The sequence below is a fragment of the Anneissia japonica genome, unplaced genomic scaffold (assembly GCF_011630105.1).
Source record: "Anneissia japonica isolate Jap-2015-1 unplaced genomic scaffold, ASM1163010v1 scaffold520_len173684_cov151, whole genome shotgun sequence".
Taxonomy (NCBI): domain Eukaryota; kingdom Metazoa; phylum Echinodermata; class Crinoidea; order Comatulida; family Comatulidae; genus Anneissia; species Anneissia japonica.
The window spans coordinates 74,747-99,699 of NW_022728898.1; the positions used below are offsets into that span (position 1 = coordinate 74,747).

The 24,953-nt window shown below is 33.8% G+C and overlaps 1 protein-coding gene across 1 annotated transcript in view; it reads left to right on the forward strand.

Annotated features, from left to right (window-relative positions):
• The first annotated feature begins 8,064 nt into the window (after positions 1-8,064).
• Positions 8,065-24,953, forward strand: part of LOC117114557 — a 38,865-nt gene continuing 21,976 nt past the window's right edge. Inside the window, exons 1-11 of the mRNA XM_033258230.1 lie at positions 8,065-9,445; positions 10,327-10,460; positions 14,113-14,332; positions 14,578-14,691; positions 16,132-16,356; positions 16,544-16,795; positions 18,301-18,411; positions 18,620-18,742; positions 19,739-19,918; positions 23,438-23,611; positions 24,643-24,765. Coding sequence (XP_033114121.1) covers positions 8,068-9,445; positions 10,327-10,460; positions 14,113-14,332; positions 14,578-14,691; positions 16,132-16,356; positions 16,544-16,795; positions 18,301-18,411; positions 18,620-18,742; positions 19,739-19,918; positions 23,438-23,611; positions 24,643-24,765 — 3,034 coding nt within the window. The 5' untranslated portion in view covers positions 8,065-8,067. The remainder of the gene's footprint in view (positions 9,446-10,326; positions 10,461-14,112; positions 14,333-14,577; positions 14,692-16,131; positions 16,357-16,543; positions 16,796-18,300; positions 18,412-18,619; positions 18,743-19,738; positions 19,919-23,437; positions 23,612-24,642; positions 24,766-24,953) is intronic.

Genomic DNA, 24,953 nt, shown 5'->3' on the forward strand with positions numbered 1-24,953 from the left:
AGGTTTCTATGGCAGCTTATGAGTTCTGCGGGAATGGCATCTTCATTGGCAGCTTTCCTATCTGGCATAAGTTGTATAGCAGCCGTCACCATTTCAATGTCGACTGCTCAATCTAAATCAATATTGGCGGTAGTGCATCAAATATATAAGACAATGATTATTTTTTACACACGGCCATCATCTGGGAAATAATTACTAACAATAAACAATAATAGATATTATAAGTAAAACGTGACGTCATCAATGCGACTCCCTATGTTATTTACCTATCCCCAACACTGCACTAATTTGTCACATAGTGCACGGTTGGCTTGATCTTGTTTAGGCTCGTGTGCAAAAGACAAATTGAACTATATCGTGCACCGCGATGAATTCTAGGCTAGTGTTTTCGCACATAGGCTACTATGCACGCCTGTGGAAAGAAAGGACAGACACTCATCCAATCCTCGTTTGTTGACAAGTGGTAATTGAAAACATGAAATTCGTAAAACAAGGTATATAAGAACCCTAAGAAAATCATTTCAAATTAATCAACATTAAGTATAAAACGTAAGGAATTCTTTGAATCAATGGACCTTAATAAACTAAAGAAACTGAACATTTCGTCGCTGTTTTCACGAAGAGACACAAACTTCAATTTCGACGAAAACAAGGTTTTGAGAAAAACAATTTTGAAGTCGACTACTTCACAAATCCGTAAATTTCACTATCAAGGTAACGAAATTTTTATTTATTTTTTTTTCACATATGTTTAAAGATAAAGAATTAGACAATTCAAATGTTCGAATTATTTTTCTTTTCTTAACTTTAATTAACCTGTTCATAAGCGTGAAAACGATCAGAATAAACACAGCATGTTGTGTTTACACGTAGAATGAATTTGTGTCATTAAGGCACACGCTTTCACAAACTGCATTTTAGCTATGGTTTAACCATAGTCAAGGGCGGAAACAGGCCTACAAACTCGGCTTATCCTGCTTAAATAATTATGTGTTTACTAATAAATCCATATTGACTCACGTGCATAGACCTATTCCAAGTTATACTTGAAGAAGGATACCGTTATGCCTAGGTAAGCTATAATCTTTACATTTAGCCGTAACCAAGATAGGCCTTACCTAGTGATCACAACGATTGCAACGCCACACGCGCGTCTTTTAATACTGTAACCCACTGAAAGCTTGTGTCTGTTCGTGAAAACTAAAAATCCATTTTTCACGGTTTCTGTGATACGGCCAATTAGCGTAACTACCTAATTTGTGTAGCTGCACTCTTAAAAATCAGGTGAAAAGATATAGTTTGATATACATAAACAAAATGTCAAAGGAAAACAAATTGAAAATATAAGATTTTGATGTTTTTTGACTGGTGTCGGTGACGATTTAATATGAGTATTTTATGCCTACCTAGCACTGTTTCAAAGATGCAAGAAATTTAGATGTAGGCAGTATACCAAGGCCTAGTCTAGCCTGGCCTGGCCTAGATCGGCTCGTAAGCCTAGCTGAAATCAATACAGTACAAGAAAGTTAGCGTAACATTTAGTGAAAGGTTACGCAACAGAATTTATTTTACCACAGTGCATTTCTATAAGGTCCCTATTTGAACATATTAAAAGTCTAGAAAAATCCAGGTAGGGGAAATATGTGGAAATGCGTTTTATTCAAAATGGCCGAAAAAATAGAAAAAAATATGAGAAAAAAATCGTAATGTCATCATAATATGTCATAATTATGAATAAACTTGTAATTTTTAGATGGCCACTAAGTTTTTTTTTTAATATTTAGCAACCAATGCATGTATTACTTGAGAGAATAATGCTAATATCTTATAAAAGCGACCGCCATCTTGGATTTTAAAATCGCCACCATATAAAACATATATTTATCAATATCGCCGCTTTTAAACCACTTCAAATTTTAATTCTAATGTCAAAAAATATGTTTTTATGGTCAAGAAATAATATCATACAATTTTTTACAGAGTCAGATTGTCATAAATAAGTTATTTAGGGTCATTCAATGTCATTACAGTTAAAATAATGTATGGCATCTTAATAAACCCGGAGGCCTACAGTAACTGTTGTGTTTTACATCAGAAACATACTCAACCTCTTAGAATTCAGTTTTTTGATGGGAACTACAGTATTTTATTCAAGGTAATTTTGGCGGCCATCTTGGATTTCAAAATGGCTGCAATGGATAAAAATGTTTCTCAGCTTTTAAAACATTTCAAATTTGAATCCTGATGCCTAAAATTATGTTTTCATGATTAAGGTCATTTTATGTTTAATACTTTGTGATATCCTCTCGGTAGCAGTCATGTTTTAATGTAAATATTATATTTAAGCTCACAGAATTCGATTATTTTGATAAGAAGTCATTATGGCAGCCATTTTAAAATCATCTGATTTCATTAGGTCAATGTCATTTAGCAGCCATTTTGAATTTCTAGATAACCCCCATGTAAAGCCTGTATTAATGTTTAGAATGTTTGTTTTAAGTGTAAAGTACATAGTAAACAATACCATTGTATAATTTCTGACATGGTCAGGAAATTATAGTCATAAATAAGGCATTTAAAGTCATTCAATTATGTATAAGGTAAAAATATTGCATTCTATCCTTGGCTTTGTTGCTTGGTGAATTATACCGACCACCGTAAGCACACTATTATTATATAGGAAAACATTTAAAAAAAAAAAATCTTATATACTAGCTGAAAAAGCAATTATAACAGTTCCTCACCTACAGTATATATATATAACTTTAATGTTGATAAAGATAGAGGAAGGTATTGAAATATCCGTTTGATTTTATTGTAGCTGAATAAATTTGTGTTTCAACTTTCAATGATTGTACACCGTTTTTTCACTGTTTTTACATTATATATCTATATATATAATAAATATAATAGTATACTTTTATATTTATAGTCTTGTATTTTCATCTGTGGGTATATTTTTCTGTAATTCTCGCCCTGTAAAGGAAATTTCATGTACTTAGCTTGTATATGACAATAAATGGAATCTTGAAATTGAAACTCGAAAAGGTTCATTATTAACATGTCATACAATATCTGACCTGAAACGTAATTAAATGACATTAACTAACCTATTTTTTATGACTATAATAATCATCTGACCATGTCACAATTGGTAAAGTCAATATTTGATTAAAGTAAACATATACGTTTTTATGGTCATCTCTAATTTGGCTGCAAAATCACCTTGACCTAAAATGGACATCATAACGACCTCTGATATGGTATTTAACATAAAATGACCTTAACTGACCTATATATTATTCTAATGACCATCTGACTATGTCACAAATTGTATATTTTCTTGACCATAATTAAACATCAGAATTCTAATTTAAAGTTATTCTAAAAGCTAATTAATAAAATAGTTTTTGCATAGCATCCATTTTAAAATTAAAGATGCTCAGATTATTCATTTAATAACCTTAAATTATAATTACCTAAAATGAACAATCTTACGAGGTCAAAAATGGCATGCTAGTATTCATTAACCATTTAGACACTAGAATTATAATTCCAAGTTAGAAGAGGTAATAATACCATGAAGATACATAGGTTTTAAAGGTGGCCATTTTAAAATCTAAGATGGCTGCCATAATGACCTCCCACTAGTATATTATACGCAACTCTTTTAACTTTATAATTTAATTTTAAAACCCAGTCTGAATAAGCAATGTGACTCTGTCAAAGCAAAGCTTTTTATCTAACACAGGGATTAATATCCCACTGTTATGAACTTTGACATTGTAGATTAGCTTTTTTCTATTGATTATAGTTGCTGTATATTTTTACTTCATCATTTGATCTTGAAAATGACACCATGAAGGAGTCGAAACGTCGATCTTTTCTTTTCAGCGTTATTTTTATGTTAAATATTTATACAAAACGTACTCTTATTAATAATAATAATAATAATAATAATAATAATAATAATAATAATAATAATAGTAATAATAATAATAATAATAATAATTGTAGTAATGATAATAATAAGAAGAATAACGATAATATTTAATAAATAATTAAACATTTGGCGGGGTAGTAGTGATAGCAGTAGTAATTATAATAAATATAATAATAACAGTAACCGTAATAATAATAATAATAATAATAATAATAATAATAATAATAATAATAAAACTTTTGTTCATTTTGACAGGTGAGGTATGTAATGAAGGACATATTTTGTTGAATATCGGTGACGATTACAATATTTCTTCGCCGGGTTTTGCTAATCAATATCCAGCAGTACAAAACTGTTCGTGGTTGGTACGAGTTTCTGAAAGCGATCCAGAGGTTTCAATAAAAATTTCATTTATTGACATTGATCTACAGGAATGCTTTGATTTTCTTGCAATAGGCAAAGGTAACAACATCCGTGATTTGACATCTGTTCTACTGCGAGCAACTGGTGACAGCAAATACCCTGATCAAATAATTGATAGTAAGATGTTGTGGATTACATTTTATTCTAGTACAGCAGACAGTGGAAGAGGTTTTCTCTTACAACTGTCAGCAATTGAATCAGCATCAGGTGAAAGCAGTGAATCAATATTAGTGGAAAGCAGTGAATCAACGTTAGGTGAAAGTATTGAATCAACATTGGTGGAAAGCAGTGAATCACTGTTAGCGGAAGGCAGTGAATCAATTTCAACCGAAAGCAGTGAATCAATGTCAACCAAAGGTAGTGAATCAACATCAGCGGAAAGCAGTGAATCGACATCAGGTGAAAGCACCGACTCTATGTCAGATTATATCAGTAAGTCAACTACAGATGAAAGCAGTGAATCAAAACTAGGGGAAGGCAGTGAGTCAACATCAGGTGAAAGCAGTGAATCAACATCAGCGGAAAGCAGTGAATCAACATTAGCTGAAGGTAGTGAATCAACTTCAAATTATATCAGTGAGTCAATATCTGATGAAAGCAGTGAATCAGTATCAGCAGAAGGCAGTGAATCAATGTCACCGGAAGGCAGTGGTTCAATGTCAGCCGAAGGCAGTGAATCAACATCAGCGGAAAGCAGTGAATCGACATCAGGTGAAAGCAGCGACTCTATGTCAGATTATATCAGTAAGTCAACTGCAGACGAAAGCAGTGAATCAACACTAGGGGAAGGCAGTGAGTCAACATCAGGTGAAAGCAGTGAATCAACATCAGCGGAAACCAGTGAATCAATGTTAGCGAAGGGCAGTGAATCAATGTCAGCGGAAGGCAGTGAATCAACATCAGCGGAAAGCAGTGAATCGACATCAGGTGAAAGCAGTGAATCAATGTCAGATGAGTCAACATCAGATGAATACAGTGAATTAACATTAGATGAAAGCATTGAATCAACATCAGCGGAAAGCAGTGAATCAACATTAGCTGAAGGTAGTGAATCAACTTCAAATTATATCAGTGAGTCAATATCTGATGAAAGCAGGGAATCAGTATCAGCAGAAGGCAGTGAATCAATGTCACAGGAAGGTAGTGGTTCAATGTCAGCCGAAGGCAGTGAATCAACATCAACGGAAAGCAGTGAATCGACATCAGGTGAAAGCAGCGACTCTATGTCAGATTATATCAGTAAGTCAACTACAGATGAAAGCAGTGAATCAACACTAGGGGAAGGCAGTGAGGCAACATCAGGTGAAAGCCGTGAATCAACATCAGCGGAAAGCAGTGAATCAATGTTAGCGAAGGGGAGTGAATCAATGTCAGCAGAAGGCAGTGAATCAATGTCATCCGAAGGCAGTGAATCAACATCAGCGGAAAGCAGTGAATCGACATCAGGTAAAAGCAGTGAATTAATGTCAGATGAGTCAACATCAGATGAAAACAGTGAATTAAAATTAGGTGAAAGCATTGAATCAACATCAGCGGAAAGCAGTGAATCAACATCAGGGGAAAGTAGTGAATCAATGTCAAATTACATAAGTGAGTCAACATCAGATGAAAGCAATGAATCAACATCAACGGAAGACAGTAAATCAGTATCAGCGGAAGGCAGTGAATCAATGTCAGCAGAAGGCAGTGAATCATCAGCGAAAAACAGTGAATCGATATCAGTTGAAAGCAGTGAATCATTGTCAGATTATATCAGTGAGTCATTATCAGATACAATCAGTGACTCAGCATCAGGTGTAAGCAGTGAATCCACATCAGCAGAAAGCAGTGAATCAGCATCAGCAGAAGGCAGTGAATCAATGTCAGCGGAAGGCAGTGAATCAATATCATCGGAAAGAAGTGAATCGACATCAGATGAAAGCAGTAAATCGACATCAGATGAAAGCAGTGAATTAACATCAGGTGAAAGCAGTGAATCAAAAACATCGGAAAGAAGTGAATCGACATCAGATGAAAGCAGTGAATCAACGTCAGGTGAGAGCAGTGAATTAACATCAGTGAAAAGCAGTGAAACAACATCAGGGCAAAGCAGTCAATCAGTATCTGCGGAAGGAAGTGAATCAATGTCAGCAGAAGGCAGTGAATCAGCATCAGCGGAAAGCAGTGAATCAGTATCAGCAGAAGACAGTGAAGCAGCAGAAGACAGTGAATCAACATCAGCGGAAAGCAGTGATTCGACATCAGGTGAAAGCAGTGAATCAATGTCAGATTATATCAGTGAGTTAACATCAGGTGAAAGCAGTGAATCAACATCAGTGGAAAGTAGTGAATCAGTATCAGCTGAAGGCAGTGAATCAATGTCAGCGGAAGGCAATGAATCAATGTCAGCCGAAGGCAGTGAATCAACATCAGCGGGAAGCACTGAATCGACATCTGGTGAAAGCAGTGAGTCAATATCAGCCGAAGGCAATGAATCAACATCAGCGGAAAGCAGTGAATCGATGTCAAATTATATCAGTGAGTCAACATCAAATGAAAGCAGTGAATCAGTATCAGCGGAAGGCAGTGAATCAATTTCACTGGAAGGCAGTGAATTAATGTCAGCTGAAGGCAGTGAATCAACATCACTGGAAGGCAGTGAATCGACATCAGGTGAAAGTACTGAATCAATGTCAGATTATGTCAGTGAGTTAACATCAGATGAAAGCAGTGAATCAACATCAGGGGAAAGCAGTGAATCAACAGCAGTGGAAAGTAGTGAATCAGTATCAGCTGAAGGCAGTAAATCAATGTCAGCGGAAGGCAGTGAAACAACATCAGCGGAACGCATTGAATCGACATCTGGTGAAGGTAGTGAATCAACATCAGGTGAAAGTAGTAAATCAACATCAGAGGAAAGCAGTGAATCGACATCAGGTAAAAGCAGTGAATCAATGTCAAATTATATTATTGAGTCAACATCAGATGAGAGCAGTGAATCAGTATCAGCGGAAGGCAGCGAATCAATGTCACCGGAAGGCAGTGAATTAACGTCAGATGATGGCAGTGAAGCACCATCAGCGGATAGCAGTGAATCGACATCAGGTGAAAGCAGTGAATCAATGTCAGGTTATATCAGTGAGTCAACATTAGATGAAAGCAGTGAATCAACATCAGCGGAAAGCAGTAAATCAACACCAGGTAAAAGCAGTGGATCAATGTCAGATTATATCAGTGAGTCAACATCAGATGAAATCAGTGAATCAACATCAGGTGAAAGCAGTGAATCAACATCAGTGGAAAGTATTGAATCAGTATCAGCTGAAGGCAGTGGATCAATGTCAGTGGAAGGCAGTGAATCAGTGTCAGCTGAAGGCAGTGAAACAACATCAGCGGAAAGCAGTGAATCGACATCAGATGAAAGCAGTGAATCAATGTCAGCTTATATCAGTGAGTTAACATCAGATGAAAGCAGTGAATCAACATCAGGTGAAAGCAGTGAATCAACATCAGTGGAAAGTAGTGAATCAGTATCAGCTGAAGGCAGTGAATCAATGTCAGCGGAAGGCAATGAATCAATGTCAGGCGAAGGCAGTGAATCAATATCAGCGGGAAGCACTGAATCGACATCTGGTGAAAGCAGTGAGTCAATATCAGCCGAAGGCAATGATTCAACATCAATGGAAAGCATTGAATCAATATCAGCGGAAAGCAGTGAATCGATGTCAAATTATATCAGTGAGTCAACATCAAATGAAAGAAGTGAATCAGTATCAGCGGAAGGTAGTGAATCAATTTCACTGGAAGGCAGTGAATTAATGTCAGCTGAAGGCAGTGAATCAACATCAGTGGAAAGCAGTGAATCGACATCAGGTGAAAGCACTGAATCAATGTCAGATTATGTCAGTGAGTCAACATCAGATGAAAGCAGTGAATCAACATCAGGTGAAAGCAGTGAATCAACATCAGTGGAAAGTAGTGAATCAGTATCAGCTGAAGGCAGTAAATCAATGTCAGCGGAAGGCAGTGAAACAACATCAGCGGAAAGCAGTGAATCGACATCTGGTGAAAGTAGTGAATTATCATCAGGTGAAAGCAGTAAATCAACATCAGCGGAAAGCAGTGAATCGACATCAGGTAAAAGCAGTGAATCAATGTCAAATTATATTAGTGAGTCAACATCAGATGAGAGCAGTGAATCAGTATCAGCGGAAGGCAGTGGATCAATGTCAGTGGAAGGCAGTGAATCAGTGTCAGCTGAAGGCAGTGAAACAACATCAGCGGAAAGCCTTGAATCGACATCAGGTGAAACCATTGAATCAACATCAGGTGAAAGCAGTGAATCAACATTAGCGGAAAGCAGTGAATCGACATCAGGTAAAAGCAGTGGATCAATGTCAAATTATATCAGTGAGTCAACATCAGATGAAATCAGTGAATCAACATCAGGTGAAAGCCATGAATCAACATCAGTGGAAACTATTGAATCAGTATCAGCTGAAGGCAGTGGATCAATGTCAGCGGAAGGCAGTGAATCAGTGTCAACTGAAGGCAGTGAATCAACATCAGCGGAAAGCAGTGAATCGACATCTGGTGAAACCATTGAATCAGCATCAGGTGAAACCAGTGAATCAACATTAGCAGAAAGCAGTGAATCAGTATCTGCGGAAGGCAGTGAATCAATATCAGTCGAAGGCAGTGAATCAACTTCAGAAGAAAGCAGTGAATTGACATCAGGTGAAAGTATTGAATCAATGTCAGATTATATTAATGAATCAACATCAGATGGAAGCAGTGAATCAGTATCAGCGGAAAGCAGTGAGTCAATTTCAGATGAAAGCAGTGAATCAGTGTTGGCTAAAGGCAATGAATCAATGTCAGCTGAAGACAGCGAATCAATGTCAGCCGAAGGCAGTGAATCAACACCATCGGAAAGCAGTGAATCGACATCAGCGGAAATCCGTGAATCAATGTCAGATTATATCAGTGAGTCAACATCAGATGAAAGCAGTAAATCAATATCAGGTGAAAGCAGTGAATCAACATCAGCGGAAAGCAGTGAATCAATGTCAGATTATATCAGAGAATCATCTACGTCAAGTAAGTATTTTTGTAAACAAAGGTCAATAACTATTACGCTGTACTGGATAATAAAATAACAATCATAATAATAATAATAATAATAATAATAATAATAATAATAATAATAATAATAATAATAATAATAATAATAAGAATAGTTCATTCTTATATAGCGCAAGTAAGCAAGCTCTCAATGCGCTAAAAAAAAACCAGAATAAGGACGTTATGTTAAATTAATGAAAAACTTGATGAAAAAGAAAGGTCTTTAGCCTAATAATAATAGATTAATATATTTACGTTAAGCAACCTTGTAATTTTGATAAGCATACTTTTTGATCATTGATATTAAACATATCCTTCAATACATGTTTCATAACTTTTTAATATGAAAATCCCTCATAAAACATTAATACACCAAGTAAAAACAAGCTTGTCTACATTACCTCTGGTAGAAATGCAATCATGTAGACTTGCATTTAATTCTATGGAAGCCTAGACTTTATTGACTAGGTTTATAAAAGTATGCCAATTTTCATTGTTCATACCCTATTTTTCATACTCAAACGTCTTAGGGGAAAAGGTGTATTTTGTACTATACTCTCTTATTTGTTTCTAATTGCAAGTTGTTTTAGAAAATAGCTGATTTCTCAGCTGTTACCTAACATAAGGCGTCAACGTTTTGTGTAGTAGGTTAATTTTTAAATTGTGAGGAGCTAGCCTCACGAATAACCTGTAGGCCTAAAACACACAGGAAGGTGTTAACTGATATTTGTCTGGCCTTTACCCTTATTCAGACCATTACCGATACACTATTTGTTTACGTGTGTTGTCAAATATTTAATCTGATCTGTGTTTATAGAAATATTATATTAACACTGTTTTGTGGGTTATTTTTAAAGTAGGTCTGGAGCAATTTTTCTTTTTGAAGTTTACAATTACTTCTATTGATGGTGTAATAACGGAATTTGATGTTCGTCTTCAAGACCCACTTACAGCATTGTTTATACAGTATGAAGAGCTGGCATGTGCTGCGGTAAGTTCATTATTACCGTGCCATTTAACTTGAGAGATTTTTAATTAATTATGCAAGATATGCATTGCATACCCAAGCTAAAACTCCAAAGAAAATATTTTATAATTCCTTAACCAAAATCTACTAACCTTAATATTTCGATTTGATTGATTAAAATTTTATTGGATTGGTTAAGTTAATATTAATAGTTTTTCAATCTTAAAACCTACTTTGATGTCTAGGATCATTCGCCTAAGTTTCTCTCTGAGCCATGGCATCCTACTCTCAGCTGCTTAGAATTTAATTTGAGTAAAGAACAAAAGCTTGTGACGATTAACCGTTCAGACGCTTGCACAGTATAAAAACTGGAAGAAATAAATCGTTGCACTATTTTTTTTTTAGTTACCTTACGAATATATGTATCCATTAAAGTGTCATAAATATAATTTTACACTAACACAAATCTACAAAATATTAGACGAGGACTAGCTAAATAGCAGCACATGTGAGAATTCCTTATTCAAATTACGTTTGTACAGTACAGTTGAAAGAGCAGAGTAATATTCAGTATATTAAATATAACGGAATAATATATATTATAAAATCACGGACCATATCAATCACTTAAATAAATCAATAGTTGACTTCATCTATCAGCATATTTTACCATGTCCTGTACAATCCAGTTTTTACAATTAGGCCTATCCTTTATCAGTATCTTATCTGCTTCTGCATTATATATGACTGTGTAGGAGTTGGAAAAACTAAACAAAAAGTTTGTTTATTTATTTATTTTTTTTAAATTTATTTCTTGTTTAACCTGGGTTAACAACTTGAAAACCAACTGTTATCCTTATGTGCCAAGGATACGATACACAAAACATACAATCCTAATCTACTTACTTTAATAACAATATAATTCATAAGATTACTTTAATAATAATAATAAATATAATTCATAAGAACGACATGTATTGTTATGTATTGTTATGGAAGAAGCTGATATATATAACAAAGTGTAAACACGGACAACTTAGACGAAAACAAACCTGTCAATTTTTTACATTTATCTAGGAAAATAAGATCACCCTGAACAATACAACAAGTTTGGAAAATTTGCTTTAATCTTTCTAGACCTCACCTTCCCTATTTCTTTATTTATACAAGTACAATTTACAAATAATGTTCAATTGTTTCCTTTTCCTTTTTACAGAAAGTACATAGTTCATTTTCTTTTAACTTCATTTGTGTTAATTTTTGGTTTGTATCAGAACGTTTATATTTATCTTATACTGAAAAACTCTACTTTTTATATCATGCTGTATCATAAATGGTAGTTTATATATTCGCTCCCAGTCATGTTGATTGAAATTATATTTTGAATTCCAAAAAATCTCAGAAGTAGTTTTAACATTTTTATTATTCCTAAAAAACTGTAAGTCTGTTTAGTTTCAATGCTTTTAAATGGAATAACCTGATTAAAATTAAGGCATGAGTTCTTTTTTGTTTTGTGTCCTGTGTTTTCCTATTTTGTAGAGCATCAATTTTTAATTAATTTGGAATTAGAGAACACCAATTATAGGTTTAGAGATTTTTTGACCCTTTTTTTATCCATACGTCAAAATTATGCAATTGCCCTTCCTCATTGTATTAATCTTGAATATACACCATAACACATTCATAAAAATATTTAATAAAAACAGTTTTACTGTTAATTTTAATATCCTGGTTATTCCAAATAATGAACATACTTATAAAATATCATTCATGAGTAAGTTTATCCACTTTACTTAGGTAAGATAATAATTATTATTTTATTTCCTTATAAAAAGAAAAGGAATTTTATTGTTTGGATGAAGATCTTTCGATTTATAATTACAAAACAAAATCAGTTCATTTCTCATATGTTTTGTGTAATATTTTAAAAAATCTTTCCATCTTTGTATCCACCTAAGCCTTAAAGCTTTAAACATAGATTCAACATCAACCATATTTAAACCTCCCTTCTCGATTGGCCCAATAAGAGTGGATCTTTTCATATAACCTTTTTTTCCATTCTAAATATTATTAAATAATATGTCTTCAATTTGTTTAATTAAACTAGTAGGGACCGGTAAAATTGAGGCCACATAAATTTGTTTGAATGTGCAAAACTTTTTATAATGTGGATCTTTTCAATTAGTGTCAGATTTCTTGTTTTCCACTTTTCTGCAGATCCCCCGGTTTGTTTTTTTTTGGTTTTATTTTCAAAATTTTAATTTTCATACAGCTGAGAGTTATATGAAAAATAAAAGCCAAGAGCTTTAATGGGAGATTTTGCTATTTCTACTCTTGGTAATGTATCTGTTGAATTTCTTAAAGAACCAAGCCACAGCGCTGTAGTTTTATCACAGTTCAATTAACCCTGAAAAAATTGAGAAAATGGTAATAAGTGTTAAGGCGTTTTCCAAGGATTTTCTATCAGCCAAAACCAGTGTAGTATCGTCAGCGTATTGAATAATATTTATGTTATTTTCATTCACCTCAATGCCTTTTATTCCTCTATGGTAACTGATAGCACAAGCTATGAATTCAGCCGCTACGATAAATAAATAGGGGGACAATGGATCTCCCTGCCGGACTCACTAATTAACTTGGATATACCCTGAATTGAAACCATCATTGCTTACACAACTCAGTATGTTTGTATACAGACTTTGAATGTACGGTATTTTATAAAACCATTTCCAAAATTTAACTTTTCAAGGATTTTAAATAAAAATGTCCACTCTAGGGAGTCGAAAGCTATCTCATAATCTAAAAAGAAAGAAACATTGATATAAGAGCAAAGACAGGGACACAATACATCATTAAAATAATTACCTATGGAGATGGGCAGGTCACGTCACAATATACAGAATGACAGAATAGCCAAGAACAGCAGTGAGAAGAAGAGGCAGACATGGAGAGATGGCAGGATGAGATTAGAACGTTTGCCGGCATCACATCTCAGCAAAATGTCAGAAACAGAAAGAAGTGGGAGATGGGGAAAGAGGCCTTCCTCCAGCAGTAGAGTGAAATTATGCTAGAAGAAGATGATTATCGCAGTGCTAAGCAGCAAAACCTATATTTGAATATTATTTCCTATGATTTACCAGCTGCAATAGCATAAAATAAATTTCGCCCAAACATAATTTTGAGCCCTCGTTTTATGAATAGTGGTCTGAGATCATTAAGGATATCGTGTGGACCTCTTTGTTCATACAACTAATAAGAGCTGTCGTTGATGAGCCATGTTTGATACGATTTATGACATCATGTTCCTATTATATATATCTTATATTATTATCTATTTGATTTATACATTATTTTGTGATCAGAGTAGTAAACGCTTGATTCATATTATATATATATATATATATATATATATATATATATATCATATAAATAGCAATAAATAAATAAAAACTTCAATAATAGACTTAAAGGGCACTGTTTTATTCGTAACTCAGACATTGCTGCCACTCTTGGGGCCTTTATTAGTGTACTTGAAGTATATTATTAAAAGTTGTTCTTTGTTTTTTTTTTACATTCTGTTAGAAAACACGTGGAATATAAATGAGAAAATATAGCATTGGTACCTGCCCTCTATGCTTGTCCTAATTTCTGTTTTAATTGAATTATTTCTGTTAAGGTAATGAGTGCTTTATCAGGTAGTAATATTGCCCTCGTTGGATGCGAAGCTCACGGCTTTGAGAGTGGAAGTATTGTTGCCAATTTGAAAATCCGTATAACTTTTGAAACAATCATCGAAATAGCAGACATGTTAACTGCTTTCCTAGCTGGAGTAGACGAATCAGGCATGATTATTGGCAGTTCACTTTTAATAGATCGTGATTCACTTTCTGCTGAAGGTAAACAAGCATTCTATATTGTTTATAAGTATTAGTACTTATAATTATCTTTTATATACTTATAATTATCTTTTATATTGAAGCATTATGAAAGAACACATAATGTGTTCTATTTTGAAATATAGTCTAGTGGTTCTCAGTTAAGTTTTTTTTATCAAGTTCAATGCATTGTTAGTGTAGTTAATAGGTATCGATTAAAGCAGTTCATTATAGTTCATGCATTCGTATTATTCTCGACATTTTAGTGATAGATGACACTACGTCTGATGACAGCGACTCATCTTTTAGCAAATCAACGTCAGCGGAAAGCAGTGAATCAACATCAGCAGAAATCAGTGAATCAATATCAGATTATATTAGTGAGTAAATATTAACCGCAATAACTAAATATTTAAAAAAGGCCATACATACAAAAGGAATCTCCGAGTGCAAAAATATTGCCCCAACCGGGATTCAAAACCGGGACCTTCTGCTGTCTATGTAGATGCCTTAACCAACTGCGCCATTGAAGCTTTTGTTGAAAATTCGAATCCGATTGGAGGCAATTCATTTCCATTGTATGCCAATACAACACTAGTGTTTGATGCACACACAAAAAACAGAAATTAAATGTTTGTCTCACTGTATAGTCGTTATTCATGTTACTTAAATTATTTATATTGCGTTCATCGAGCTGATACTATTTCATTGTATGTTTACATGTACATTTGACAATAAATTTTATCTGTATCTGTGTGTGGGTGGGCGTGGGGTGTGTGTAGGTGTGTGTGTGTGTGTGTTTATGTGTGCATCATATCACAAGTCATCATTTAGATATCACAAGTCATCATTTAGATATTACAAGTCATCATTTAAATTGCTGAGTAAACGTAACTCCACTAAACTCTAAAATATATATGGGACCTGAGAGAAAAACGCACACAACATTAAATATCCTGGTCAATATTAAAACGGTCATCATCTTACTCCTCCAGCTCAAAGAAATGTAATCTATGTCTATGGGGAAAATAATTCTCATGGCTTGTACCACCTGGCTATTAGCTTACGGCATAAGAGTGAAACATAGTCGGTTTTATGTTCGGTTTTATCCATTTAACAATGGTTTTATTCTGTAGTTAAAACATATGACAAGATGATAATTAACAAAGACCACATTGATAAATTTAGCACATGAATATATATTCGTAGGACCATCCTAGGCATATAATGTTCAAAGGTCAACTCACTGGCCATGGCAGGACTTGCGTCTCACACCCTATTCGTTCACGTTTATCCATAACATTACTACAGAATATAGGGCTTAACTTTAACATGATAATTAAAGGCTTAAAACAATGGTTAACTCTAATTAGGTCGTTGCAAAATATAAAGCATGTAACATTGAATCAAAGAATCATAATATAACAATTAAATTTTCCCGAAATATCACATTATATAATTAACTTACTTCAATTTACGCATCGTGATCTGGTTTAGGGTGATCAACTACTTGAAGTTTTCCGAAACAAACTTGAGGGTGGTACACAAGCTACTCAATTTACAATAAACCTTATATACAGGAGCATCTGCGTCTGACATTATGTACCTAAAGATCGCTTGAACTTTATGTAGTACAGTAAATTATGAAGTAACCGAAGTTTTACTCCTGTACTTACTTTTATAATACCCAGCACTATTTTAGCCTACTTGGTTCTACTCATATAGACATCTCGTGTATTTCTACAATACATGTCAACATAATATATATTTTTATGTTATTTTTTAACGTTTATGTTGATCATTTCATATTTTACGTTTAGTGTTTAAAAACTGTCCTGCTGACGTAACAGTAGCTACTGGATCCGGACTAAGCTTTGCAATCGTAGAATGGGAAGTACCAGTACTTTCAGACAATTCTGTTTCTGCTACCATCTCTTCCACACATTCCTCAAATTCAAAGTTCAACATTGGAAAGCATAATGTGACCTACACAGCAGTATTCAACTCGACATACACTGAGTGTTCATTCACCGTACAAGTCATAGGTAATTCGACTGCACGCAAACAGTACAGACATTCTCTATTCAAAAAAGATTTGACATATTTTAAAATAAAATATATAAAAATGAAATACATATACACCTGTCTCTTATACACATCTAGATGTGTATAAGAGACAGATGTTATATAATATATATATATATATATAATTATAATATTTTAATTCTGTAGATAATGAACCTCCTAGTATACAGTGTCCAGATAATATAGCAAGAACATTATCGTTTGATAACGAGAGCATTATAGTTAACTGGAGCGTACCAACTGGATCTGACAATGCTGGTCAAGTAACAGTTTTACCTTCTATGAGTAATACACATTCACCAGGAGATTTGTTTAATAAAGGTTCATATACGATCTTATATATGGCGACTGATAACATTGGACTGACAAGTTCATGTACATTCTTAATTGAAATAAGTGGTAAGTTATAACTAGTCATATTAATATGTTATTAAATATTAATACAACAGTAATACTAGTACCTCGAACACTATATTTCAAACATTGCTTTGCTCACCGGGTGATGAACGCGGGCAAGATTAGCCCGGTTTTTTTTGTTTTTTTTATGGCACGCAGTGAGATTTTCTTCAGAAGTTTAAATTCTGTATATTATAAAGCCCGGGGCAATTGGTTTTTTTTTCACTGCCCGTGGTCGTTATTGTAAGTAAGACAATTTACAAAAAAGAATGTCTGGAATTATAGTAATTAATCTTGAATAATCTAATCACATATTTGAGGCGGGGATCTTAATTATTTATTTTTGACTCTCTTCAACACTACTGCTGTGTGGCTAGTCTCTCTTTCTATTTTCATAAGATATTTTGGTTAATAATGTTGAGATTAGCTACCTCATTTGTACTACCAGGCCACACAGGGCCCTGCTTTTGTTTTTCTTTTCCATTACCTGTCCTTGTTCTCTCTCACTCTTCTTCATTTTTGTTCTAACATCTATCTTCCGAAATCATATTCCACCTCTACCTCGTCATGAATCATACAGCCTTCAGGATTCAATTTTATAATTAACCGTCTCAATCTAATTATAAAATTATGATTATGGCACCTTTAGATAGCCGGAAATGGCTCTCTCAGCTTACAAGTTTAATACAATTTTGTTTGTTTTCTCCATTATTTATTTTTTTTTTTTTAAATAATTTTGAAAAAAAAATGGAGGTTGGGTGCCCGAGCTGCCTGTATTCCCACTTGAATCTGCCACTGTTCAACATTTGACATAGCCTATCATTTTGTTTCACAAATGATTAATTCCTAATGTCAAGCGAAAGATTTTTTTATTTGGAAAGATTTTTTTAACACATTAACTACAGTGTACTGTAATTTCTGTAGTTAACCATCAGAGAATTTTATTTTTAAAAATGGCCTAATTAAGTATCTTATTGTTTTCGTTTAGATACAATACAATACAATACTCAATAGATTTATTTGTCATATATATATATATGTACAATACACATAAAATGAAATTCAGTCTGGATCCCTAACAAAACACAAAACACGAAAATTCAAACTACTGAAGTGACTTGTTCAATGGAGTTTAAATGTGGTTATATTAGATAGTTTGAAGGTTTACCCTAGGCCAATCATTTACACTTACTATACATCATCGTGGTTAGCTTCGCTCGCATACTAGACCTTACGAAATGCCCCCCTTCCCACTTTCAAAAATGTTCCGCCGCAGTTGGGTTTAATATTGTAAAAACTCCAGATTTTTAGAGTATTGTTATTCTAGAGCTAATTGTGGGAAATTGTAGTTTTAGACAGAGCATCAATTTATAGAACTCTTTGTGGAATATTGGTGCCAATTCAACATTAACATGTTTAAGGCGGCAATTGGGATGCTCATGCCTGACAACCTCCTAACATTCACACAGTTGCTTTATATTATAATATTTATTTTTATTTTGTGAAAGATAATGTATGTAATGAAGGATACTTCGCCTGTCCCGAGAGGTGTATTCCAAGTGAATATGTATGTAATGAGAGGCCAGATTGTGCAGACGGTTTTGATGAATCAGATTGTGGTACGTTGACATATTTTAATGATATTTATATAATAACAACAGCAGCAACAACTATGATGATAATAATAATAATAATTATTATTATTATTTATTATTATTATTATCATTTATAATAATAATAATAATAATAATAATTATTATTATTATTATTATTATTATTATTATTATTATTATTATTATTATTATAACAATTACTGTGTTTTTAAAGGATCATGTAGCGAATACGAATACCGGTGCCTCAAAAGCTCACGTTGCATTCCAACATCACAAATCTGCGATAGCTTTATTGACTGCCCTCTACTCGAAGACGAGGATTCAACGTTTTGTTCTGGTTTGTAAAGTATTAACAATTTGAAACTATAACAATATTAAGTCATAAATAATCTATTATTGCATTTTACTTTGTTACTAAATAGCTCGTTTGTGTACCACAGTTGGTACAGAATGATGTAGTTAACTGAGTAATTAACAACATTAATATGTAATATCATTACTCATTTTTGATGTAATATCTAAACATTAAGATGTAATATCTTTACTCATTTTTTGATGTAATATCTAAACATTAAGATGTATTATCTTTACTCATTTTTTGGCATTAGTCGATTCCAGTAAATAGCATTTAGTGTGAAGAATATTGAAGGTGCAATGTATGTTTAAACACTTATTTTACTGTGGTCATAAAGGCTGGTTTTAGAATCAATCAAGTAATCAATCAATCGTTCCACATACAACAACAAACATACAAACATACAAATATACATACATACATATATATGACATACATGTCTCATATGATTAATTATCAATTATTACAGCTCTAAACCATAATATTTTTTAGAGCTCTAATAATATTATGCTAAATGAAATTATTTTACTTAGAATTAAATTAATGCTTGAAAACATCCTGAAGGATTATATAAATTAGTAGGCTAATAACATGCTTATTCCTACGTCGTGTCTATGAAACTGGTTATTATGTATAATGTTCTCTGTATTTCCTGATCATTTGATGAACATTCTTTATCTAAGCTCGGACCAGATATTTGAGACAATCTTTCACATTCAAAACGTAATTCATCATCGCTAATTACTTTTATAAAATAATTAAAACATAACATTTATCCTTAGTAGTAAGTAATATGTAAAGCCCTTTGGTCTTTGCAAAGCGCTAAAAAAGAGACAAAGTTATATTTACTTTCTTTCTTATTAAAGTTGCTTCTAAAAGTGTTTCATAGACAAGGTCTACATTTACTGTTGAGATATTATAACTTCTTACTCAAATAAAATATATAATTTTGTCCCTATTACTTATCAATTACAATAGATAAATGCAATCTTGCCACAATAATTCTTCCAATGAATCTCCGTGTCGCTGATTTTGGTCATTATTTATTTGAATCTGGAACCAATGTAACATTTGAATGTGCCGACGGTTATAGCCTTTTGGATGAATCACAACTATTTTGTAACGGAAACAGCTTTGGACAGTTCCCAATGTGTTACGGTAAGAACTGAATCTTGAAATCATTTAACGTTGATTAGAGCACAGCTTCTACCTATAATTGATTATGTATATGTATATACCACAGTGCTACACAGAAACTTTATTTCTATGTTACTTCATTATAATGCAGCTAAAAGAGTACTCACTAGTTTAAATCAGCCTGACTTAATATGGTCAAATATCAGTTGTTTGTAAAAGGATCTTGGTCTTGTTGTATCTGCGATATACGCGGCACTTTTCATGCAAGGTATAGTCGAGCATTGCGCAAGAAAGTTATATTTTTTTTCTTCACACTTAGATTTTAAGAATCGCACATAAGGACTATCGTAAACCTGCAGAATAGAAAATTATTATCAAGGACCCACACCAAAACTGTTATCAAAAAGCAAATGGCAAACCTCGTGCTAAATACTGACTTACAAACGACGTCACCGGTCGACCAGAGAGCCACTGGTTATTACCTTAGTGTACCACCAATAATGGCAATAATTAAAATAAAACCCGATTCTACAGACTACAGAACGTTTTATTCAGATACACTGTTTAAGCTTATCGCTGAAAACCTAACCTTTTATGGTTTATTGAGAAACTCTTGCATAATTTTGGCATTCCATCTTTGTGGTTCGTCATGTAAAACAAGCTCATTGCTAATTCAGGAGCAACCAAACATCAGGGGTGGCGCCAGGGCTATAGCCCCCCGTCGGGGATGCATAGCCCCCCCCCCCCCGTCGGGGAAGATGAGTAAATTTTGTCGGGGGATAAACAAATAAAAAAATTATTTACTTTCATTAAACTATTTTTGTTAACTTTTCATCACAATAATAATAATAATAATAATAATAATAATAATAATAATAATAATAATAATAGGCCTAATAATAGTTCAATGAGACTAAATAAAAATAATTTGCGTTTTGTTATCACAAATGCTCGTTTGGATACCCTCATGATGCTTTGAATACATTGTCATAGGGAAAGCAACCTCGACATTGATAGCGTTGACAAATGCAAAATTACCAAATTGTAGAATTTCACTTTCAATAATGAGCATTTGAAAATAAATTAGATGGTTACATTGCATAATCTTTGTTTCTTGTTTTATTCAAAATGTTTTGGTTCCGGGAAGCTGAATTCGACATTAGAAAACATAGCCTACATGAAGTTATATTATAGTAGCTCGATGCCTATAAAAATAAGTAATAAAACTTCGCCATAATTTGTCAAATATCCGTGGCTTCAAGGGACCTTCGCCCCCTGGACCCCCCACCGGGGGCCCTAGGCGGCCCCCTGGCCCCCAGCCAAGTGAGACTCGATTCGCTCCACTAGCCACCCCCCCCCCACGTCGGGGCCTTTAGCCCCTCCGTCGGGCAGGTCCTGGCTTCATCACTGTCAAACATACCAACATTTTGGATAAGGCAATTTATTAAATGCCTCACCAAAAAATATCGTTTATCTATCATGTATGCGGTACACATGTTCGGTCAGGAAAAAAATCGTATAAAATGACACAGCATATCAGCTACCAAAACCTTCAAGATTTATGGAGTATTCACTGGTCACTCAATTGCTAATGTTTTAAAACTTATCGCAATAGACCATAATGTCAATTTGAGTGAAAAAAAAAAAGTAAGGATGCGAAAAATCACCTGGAATTTTTACTTAAAACCACCACGCATATTTTGCTGAGTAGGCCTATTAATAAAGTTCTCCCATTTGGCCTACTCGAGCCAAATGGCCGAGCGGTTAAGGCAGGGGCACCGTGTTTATAGCCAACAATATCGGTACAGGTTCGCGGCCGGCTCGCTCTTATAGTTCCGGGGCGGATTGCTATATAAGCGGTCTTTAGACGGTCTTCACGGTTAGCCGGCTATAATCGTGACGTCACTACTGGTCTATGATTATAGACCATTGCTATACCGCAGTCTAACCAGTTAGCCGTCTTAAATTTTAAAGCCTACTCGGAGGAGGCTTAAAACGGTCTTAAATCATTTTCATCATGGCGTTCTGCTGATTAATCTAACAGTGCAATGGCAAGACCTAAGCCTATCATCAAAGTCGGAGAATCGAACGACGAATACTCCGCACACTTCTCAGCGTCTGTAAAAATAGGTCTGCGGCGTTTATTTACGTTCATTTCGATACATTTGCGTGCGTCGAGCACGCATGACGTCGCCCTAAATCTTACGTTACCAGGGAGTGCTTGTTTGCGTTTCAATACTCAAAGCGGTCTTAGGGAAGACTGTTTTATAGTAATGGTCTTAGAAGAATGACTTTAGTAAGACCGTCTAAGTGATAAAGCCGGCTTTATTCGAGAAGTTAAGACTACAAGTTAAGACCGTTTTACAGCAATCCGCCCCTGGTGCTGGAACAAGTCTTTTCGGATAAGGACTATAAACCGTAGGCCCAATGTACACAAATGCTCATGTGCACTTTAAAGAACCCAGTACAACTTTCGAGATGAGTAGGGGGTTACCCCGGTGTGCTGGTTCCCTCGGCCCTTGTCGTGGACAGATTAAAGTGCGCCAGTTTACTGGCTGCAGTGGACATGAAGTGACTTTCAGGGGAGGAGAAAGTTATTGAAAAGTGCAACATCTAGTCCCGAGCGCACAGAGACCTCGTTTATCAGCGCTATATAAATCTATCTATTTTTTTACATTTCATTTTCATTTCATTTCATTTTTATTTCACTTGTAATTTGCAACTTAACTTAACTACTACAAGTGCCGAGGACCAAGGAGGCCGTAGGCCTGTAATTAAGGTCCCCGGACTAATCTAATGACCTAACTAATAACAATAAATTAAAAGGATTAAATAATCGAAAAAAAAAAAAAAAAAAAAAAAGAAAAGAAGCCAAGCCGGGAAGATTTCAACAGATTGAACATGAGATATGATTTTGTTAATCCTAGTTATCAATTATTCAATGGAATTCCCGATTTCATCAATACATTTTTTGGCTTTGTCAAAGAGTAAATTCTAGTTTTGTTATTCATTTTCACTCCTTTTCACGTTGTGTGTTTACACTCACTGCAACCTTACCTCTAGCCCTATCTCAACTAGTTTATTGTTTTAACCATTCTTGCCTCTCACTTTTGTTTGTGTAAGCAATTGGCTTTTTCTAACCTCACTCACTCGACACTGAGGAAGGAATAGTGTTGTTCAAAACTTTCTTGCTGTTTCCTTACTTAACATTTTAGCTGTTGCTTATCAAACTTCTACCGAGATTCAGCCATTGTTTCCAACAGCATTATTGTTTTTTTTTTTTTTTTAGTATTTTGGCTTTTCTATTTATATGTACAGTATATATATAATTTATACATGTATGTATGTATATAACCAGATCATTAAGAGTAGAGTGCTTGATATAAGATAAAAGCATTAAGGCATTAGGTTAAAAACTCAATATTTTGCTTAAACTACAAACATATTAATATTGTAACGCTTATATTTGTATTATGTATGCTTAAATAGTATGCTTATTCGAAAAAAATACCGTTTGGTTGTGTATTTTTGGTACAACAGAGGATTGTTTAGAACCATTGGTTTCAGACGACATCAACATAGATGGTAGTTTTACGCATGGTTCATCAGTAATTTTTTTCTGTAACAATGGTTACGAAATCCTGCCCGCTGGTGCTACATCTGCAACATGTTATGACGGTGTGTATAACGATACATTGCCACATGGATGTCGAGGTAACATTTTCAGAAAATTATTCATAGATGTACGTGCAGTTGGGTAGCTAATTGACTTGTATATCTTTTATAAATGTTATTTATTATATGGGATATCCGTACTTTTGTATATACAAAATAAAAGTCAATTACATGGCTGACAAATTTAGTATTATATAATTTGTAAATAGTATTTAAATAAATACAGACGAAGTATCACATTGTTGAGAACAGGATCCAATAATCTTAAGGCTAGCAGCCGTAATGATAGAGACTAGTTACTAATACATACAAATACAAATGAACTTTATTAGAAATCTGCAAAATAAAAAAACACATTACAATACAAATTGAAGTTGAAGAAAAACAGATATAAATTCAGAATGTTATTTATTTTATGGGATATCCGTCCTTTTGTATATACAAAATAAAAGTCAATTACATGGCTGACAAATTAAGTATTATATAATTTGTAAATAGTATTTAAATAAATACAGACGAAGTATCACATTGTTGAGAACAGGATCAAATAATCTTAAGGCTAGCAGCCGTAATGATAGAGACTAGTTACTAATACATACAAATACAAATGAACTTTATTAGAAATCTGCAAAATAAAAAAAACACATTACAATACAAATTGAAGTTGAAGAAAAACAGATATAAAATCAGAATTTCCCTCTTCAGTTCATAACAAAATGCTATGCAATTTATATTGGCTTAACGAAGTAGAAGATGCATATCATTTTTGTCCTGCTTAAAGTCAGAAAGAGTCATAACTTCCGTCTCACTACCTGTTTAATGTTACTCTATGCGCTACTGTTCTAGATGGGAAATAATGTCGGGCATGCATACATGCATAACAGACAACATCATCCTCTCTAAAGTTTTTGTTTTTTTTCTGAATGGCGAACAATATGCAATTTCGAGCCTACACCACAACTGAGCACATGAACAGCAAACGCTGTTAGCAACACACATTAATACAACAGTTTAGTAAAGAAATTAACATGAATCCTTGTTAGATTTGAAATGAAATTTCTTTTTGTAAGATATTGACGAGTGTACGCAAGGAGCTGATAATTGTGACGCAATGGCAACTTGTATCAATACTGACGGTAGCTATACTTGTAGATGTCATGACGGATATCAAATGGTAGAAAAACAATGCATTGGTAGGGAGGTTTTTTCTGTTTTTGACTGATTGTTTTATTTAAATATTTATTGTCATATAAATTTGTTTAAATTTAGGCGTAAGTTATTTTTCAAGTCATAATCATGCTTTTGTTTATATTCAGTTAAATCGCATTGTTCATTTCTTTAAACTAATGAACTTTTTATGACGTATAACTCTTACACACAA